This window comes from Callithrix jacchus, chromosome 3 (genome assembly GCF_049354715.1).
Source record: "Callithrix jacchus isolate 240 chromosome 3, calJac240_pri, whole genome shotgun sequence".
Classification (NCBI taxonomy): domain Eukaryota; kingdom Metazoa; phylum Chordata; class Mammalia; order Primates; family Cebidae; genus Callithrix; species Callithrix jacchus.
Genome location: NC_133504.1, coordinates 40,665,771 through 40,671,770, shown reverse-complemented (window position 1 = coordinate 40,671,770; position 6,000 = coordinate 40,665,771). Strand labels below are relative to the sequence as shown.

The 6,000-nt window shown below is 35.1% G+C and overlaps 1 protein-coding gene across 1 annotated transcript in view; it reads right to left on the bottom strand.

Moving 5' to 3' along the window:
- Positions 1-479: 479 nt before the first annotated feature.
- ASIC5 (acid sensing ion channel subunit family member 5) overlaps positions 480-6,000 on the bottom strand; it is a 46,688-nt gene continuing 41,167 nt past the window's right edge. The window contains exons 9-10 of the mRNA XM_002745297.7: positions 2,760-2,851; positions 480-1,258 (exon numbers count right to left, since the gene is read on the bottom strand). Coding sequence (XP_002745343.3) covers positions 1,071-1,258; positions 2,760-2,851 — 280 coding nt within the window. The 3' untranslated portion in view covers positions 480-1,070. The remainder of the gene's footprint in view (positions 1,259-2,759; positions 2,852-6,000) is intronic.

Sequence of the window (6,000 nt, the reverse complement as noted above, 5' to 3'; positions counted from 1 at the left end):
GGAATTGTAATAAAGTTGGAAGCTGCACACCACATCTGTGGGAGAATTTCTCCAGAATATTTACCCAAGATTGGGATTTCTGAGTCATGAGATATTCGTATTCCTAATGTTACTACCATCAAACTGTACTGGCCTCATTCCCATGGAACTAGCACTTGCTTATCTTTAAGCTGGAAAACAATATTAGGAGTTTTAGAAGTTATTCTTTTGTACCTGAAAGAAATTGCAATAGCACTGAAAATAAATTAGGAGATAGAATTCTTTCACTTGATTATTATTTTTTTGTTTTTATGACTTGATCATTATCTCTTAAATATGTTTGAGAAGTCCCCAAAAAGTCACCATTAATTGAATATTCTGAGAGACCAAAAGTAGGTCTACTACCTGAGGGAAAGGGAAAACACTGAAACTCTTAAATTTCCTCTCTGGACTAAATATGTAAATAGAAGTACTTGGGGAAAAAATGAGAAAACGTCATGTACTTTCAACATAATACAGATTTAATTTATTTTCAGTTATATTTATGTTAAGTACCACCTGCATGGGAAACATAAATTTCTGTCTCTCCAAAAGTCATTTACAATAGAAAACACCAGATAAAAGGAGGAAAAAAGTATGTTGAATCTTAGTGAAAATAAAAATTCTTTAAAACTCTATAAAGCATAAATTATACATATTATTTCTTGAATAAAGAAATATATTGTCTTTTCACATACAGTTTATTGGGTCTAGTTTACATAGTCATAAAGAATGTCTTTTTTTCACTACACTAATATTCATTCATTGAAAACAGTATGTAAGATGTCCGTTACATAATCTTGACTGTTCTAAGTGCAGGGAACACAAAGGTGAAAAAGATAGTGCCTATTTCCTTATTTCTAATATATGTATAAATATACATACATACAGAGACAAATAGAAAGGCAGAAATATTTATAAAAAGATATATATCATTAATGGCTTTTATTGAACTCTCAAAACTATAACAAAGTGACATAACAATGAATTAGTCATGATAAATCTGAAGGTATCATGAAGGGAAAAGCACATTATTTTAGCCTAAATGAATATCAGCACTCCTCTATCCTATTTTTATTTCCCAGATGCTGAGGTGGAGGAGTCCACTGGGTCATATCAGGTATCTTCAGTAAAAAGAAAATGCATATCCAGTAGAAACTGGTGACTATGTATTCAATAATTTCTATGATTGTGATCAGACTGGCCCCACAAAATAGACCCAGCTGACCACCAAGATCTGCTGTAATAAAACCAATTTAAAAAAATTAAATGTCATTATTTTTCATAAAAAGCAAATTGAACATTATTAGAAGTTAAATTAGTTGAAGCAAAACATAATCATAAATGATATGAAGAGAGATTAATGGTATTATTTTAACATTTGATATGAATAAGGCTATAGCAATTGATAAAATCGAAGTAATACTCATACAAATCATCATAAAAAGCAGAGAAGAAAAGCAAACATAAAATCTGATTCCAAACATATAACTCAAAGATTTTGGAGGATATAAAATTTAGGTAAATTCATTAGAGAGCCTAGATAATTACAAACTCGTTTCTAGGTGTTAAGTGAGGAGTAGAAACGTGCCATCCAGGTGGCACCACTGGATGATGATGCTTTCCAGAAAATTGATTTCCAGGCAAGTTGTGACACCAAGTGTCAAAACTTTATTTCTGTTTATGCATTCATATTTTTCCTTTATCCAAAATATATTAACACAGCATTGCTTTTTTTGATATTTTAAAATTTATATTTCCTGTTTGGGATTTTTTTATGGTGGTGAAATAGATATGACATAAAATTTACCATTTTAACCATTTTTAAGCATACAGTACTGTGGCATTAAATACATTCATGTTGTTATGCAGCCATTCCATTATCTTCATCTATTTCCACGACATTTTCATCTTCCCTAACTGAAAGTCTGTATGCATTAAACTCTAACTCCTCACTCTTCCTCTCCTTGGCCCATGACAACCACCATTTTACTTTCTGCCTCTGAATCTGACTACTCCTGCAGTGCTTTCATAAATAGATTAGATTATCAATATTATCTCATTGCCCTGGGCCATTCTTAGGACCATTCTGCCTTTGTAACATGTGATAATGAAGTATAGGCTTCTCCAAGAGCTTTGGTGAATTTGCATATTTCGTCCATATTCAGGGTCTCAGCTGCAATGTCTGACTGCTGTCACTTTTGTGTGAGTCTAAGGCCTTCTGTCTCCGACATGGAGGTGGCTTCCTCTAAGATGTGGTGAGATGTAGGAAATCGGCCATTTTATTTTTTAAGGTCTGTGTGGGGAAGGCAAATGAGCAGGCACTGCTTGTAAACAAAATGCCCAATTTTGCTTCCTCAGGTTCTTCTTTTTAAGCCACTCTGGGGTGGAGCCCTGTTTCGAGGTATGAGGTGGCTGAAACATTCTACAAGACTCACTTCGTGAGGGATCTGAAGGTAAAGTTTGATGTAAATGTGGGTATGAGATGAAACGCCACCAGCATTGTTTTAAATAAAAGTCCATGTGAGTTTGTGTAGTGTTTTCTAGGGAGTGGAAATCTGTCAGATTTAAATAGCAGCTGAATGAAGTTCAATTGATTTTCAGTGGTTTTAGCTTGTCAGTGGGACAAGAAGTTCAATTGATTCTTGTCCTTCACTGACAAGCTAAACTTTAAATGTGAAAGAAAAAAAAAAAACTGATGACATTTTTTTAAAAATAAAAAGCAATTAAATGACACTTACCAAGTAACTCAGACACACTCACTGCCTTTTGTTGCTGGGTTATCTTATAGTTTAGGTCACTATAATTAATTTCAATTTTTACAAGATTCTCCCTAGGGATAAAAAAGTAGTGTTAATACAGCTTAAGATTGTCAGCATTACTTTTAATTCCCATCAAATAAAAGTAATATTCATTTTGGTTTTAAATACTACTTAATGCTAAACTGGACACATAATTGTTTTTAATATTAATCACGATTAGCAGGATTTAGAAGGCATTTTTGTCATGTGGTTTTTAAGAAAAAGTAATTTTCCCCAATAATTTTTCTGCATCTCATTCCTGAGAAACTAGAAAAAGATATGAAATGTAAATATCTACTGAATAGACTAAAGTATTTACAAACATTTAAACATGTGTTTAATTTTCATTCAAATCTTGGTTCTGTCTTTTGTTATTTACAGGACCTTCAAGAAATCATGCTGGATTTTTTGAGCCCTGGTTTCCTCATGAGTAGTCAGGATTTTACAGTTGAGCTCATAGAGTTGTAGCGAGGTGAAATTAAATTATGTATATGCAAAATTGACACAAAATTGAGTGTTTGATGAATAATAATTATTAACTATATGTTATTAACATACTTAGGCAAAGACTCTATTTTCTTAATGTCTATTAGAAATTTTTATATGTGACCAGAGCAGGTGAACATCTTTTAAACACTAACAGCTCATTACACGGTCTTGGAAACCCTCAGTTTCTCTATCTCCAGCCCAGTCTCCTACCTTGAACTTCAATACTATATTCAGTTCATTCTTATGTTTCTACTTGGATGCCTAATACATGTTTCAACTTTCACATGTTCCAAGTCAAATGCTTCATATTTTCCCTATTTATACTGTAAATTTTCACATTCCATAGCCAATCCATCAGGAAATCCCATTTTTTTGTGTTACCTTCAAAATATATCGGGACTCCTATGACCTCTCACCCCATTCAATACTACCATCTTTGCCCAAGCCTTCATGACCTCTCACCTGGATTTTTGCAATAGTTTGTTAACTGGTCTTTCTGTTTCCTACTTTAATGCACCCCCACTTCAACAAGTAAACACCCTCTATTCTGCACATGGTAACCAAAATATATACATGCATCTTGTCAAACCATGTCACTTTTCTCCCAACTCCACTGCCCACTCCATGCAGAATTCTTAATATACTGTAAGTCAAACTCCTCCATGGAGTTTTGAGAGCCACTACTCTAGGTCTTTGCTCCACTGTCACCTTCTCAGGAAGGACTTTCCTGACCATAATCCACAACACTGAGAACAACCCTCCTTGACCCTGGCTTCCCCAGACTGCTTTTCTCTGCTGCTCTCCCACAGGGCTTAGCACCATCTGACATGACTGTATATAGTGATCACCCAGTTATATCCCAGTGGACAGAAGCCCAGCAAGGCAGAATTTTTGTCTTTTACACACGGATGCATCCCTAATGCCTAGAATACTCCTGAATCCTAACAAATAATAAGTTGCTCCTTAGATATATGTAAAATGGACAAATAAGGGAGCAAATTAAAGATGAAACCAATAAATGAATGAATCGATATTACCCTCACAGTAATATAAGCTGAAGCAGAAACCAAGCACCTCATGATTTTAAAACGGCAATAACGATTGCCATTAAGAATGAATACTATTAACAGAGTTTCCTGGAATTATGTAGTGGTCTTTAATACATCTAAGGAACATGGCTGTAAATCACTCTCCTTGTTGTTTACAGCCTTTGAAATCAATAATTCCAAGTATACTTAATTCAAAATACATCATTAGTATGTTTACTTAATTTCCATTGGTTTAACCCTGGGTAACAGGAGAATGTACATGTTGAAGTAGATAATCGTGGGGTATAGTAATATTTACAAGTGATAAAACAGTTGCCTAAGTAACAGAAATAATAAAGTTGTTTTGGAAGTCCAGACATTTTAGTAATATTCCAATCTCTTTGGCTTCCATTGTGCTCCTAATTTGCATGTACACTGATAATACTGTTTAATTTCCCAAGCACAACATTCATAATCATTTCCAAGCATTATCTGCCTGTGATTTTGAAACAGATAAATTCTTCCCCTGCAAAAATATTGTGCTATTTGCTCAACTTCTCTCAGGCGGTTGTTTTGTCCAGTCATTCAGGTCTCACTGAATCTGTGCTTCATGGCAATAGTGAAATTGTTCAGAATTCAAGAGAATTTAAGTCCAAAAATATTTGTGTCAAGAGAGGCACACTTACAAAATAAAAACTGAATTTTTAATTGTATCACAAAATATTTTTTAAAAAGCTTCCAGATGCGTGAACATTAGTGCTGCATTAGGGGAATGAGCTAATTTGGCATAGAGAAAATAATTTTAGGCTGGATGTGGTGGCTCACATCTGTAATCCAAGCATTTTGGAGGCCAAGGTGGGTAGATCACCTGAGGTCAGGAGTTCAGGATCAGCCTGAGCAACATGGTGAAATCCCGTCTTAAAAAAAAAAAAAGAAAGAAAACAATTTTACACAATTTTTGTTTCAAAATTTGTTAAGTTAAAACAGAACAATTTAAAAAATTTACTTGTTTTACTAATGAAGTTGCCCTAACTTCAGACACAATTTACCGCTATCTTCAAGGGTAAACTCCACACTGCCTGCTAGAGTTAAGCTAAGCCCCTCAACATTTTGGGGTCCAGCAGCTGCCACATGAGACCCTGGATTGGCCGTGGAGTAGCATTTATTTCTGTCCTAGGAAGTCACATGTACAGCTTCATGATGAAGTTAAAGGTTGCTTCTTTTTAAATGACTGCTGCTAGCATTTCACATTTGCCGTCCTGACAAACTGCATTTGTGTCTTCTGATTTACCACTCTCTGATTTCTCGTACCTTTGCACACACCAGTTTCTTGATTATATGTATGACTTCTAACTGTCTGTATGTAGGAGTTGGGCAACTCCTGAGTCCAGCCACCTTTGTTTAGCTGCCCACCTTAGTCTTCCTGGTAATGGCCTCCACTATTTAAAACCGTGTAAGGTCCTTACATGTATATTATGTGACAGGATTAATTGGAGAACTATTCATAATTATATGGACAGGAGACAGAAAAATACTGGGTAGAAGAGGGCGGTTTCCTGGCAAGGCCCTCCCTCAGCCCTGGATACCCCTGGCCCTAAATGACAACAGACATTTCTGTTTTTGCACCCAAAAAGTTTCCTTTTGGCCCACCACACCCCCTAATC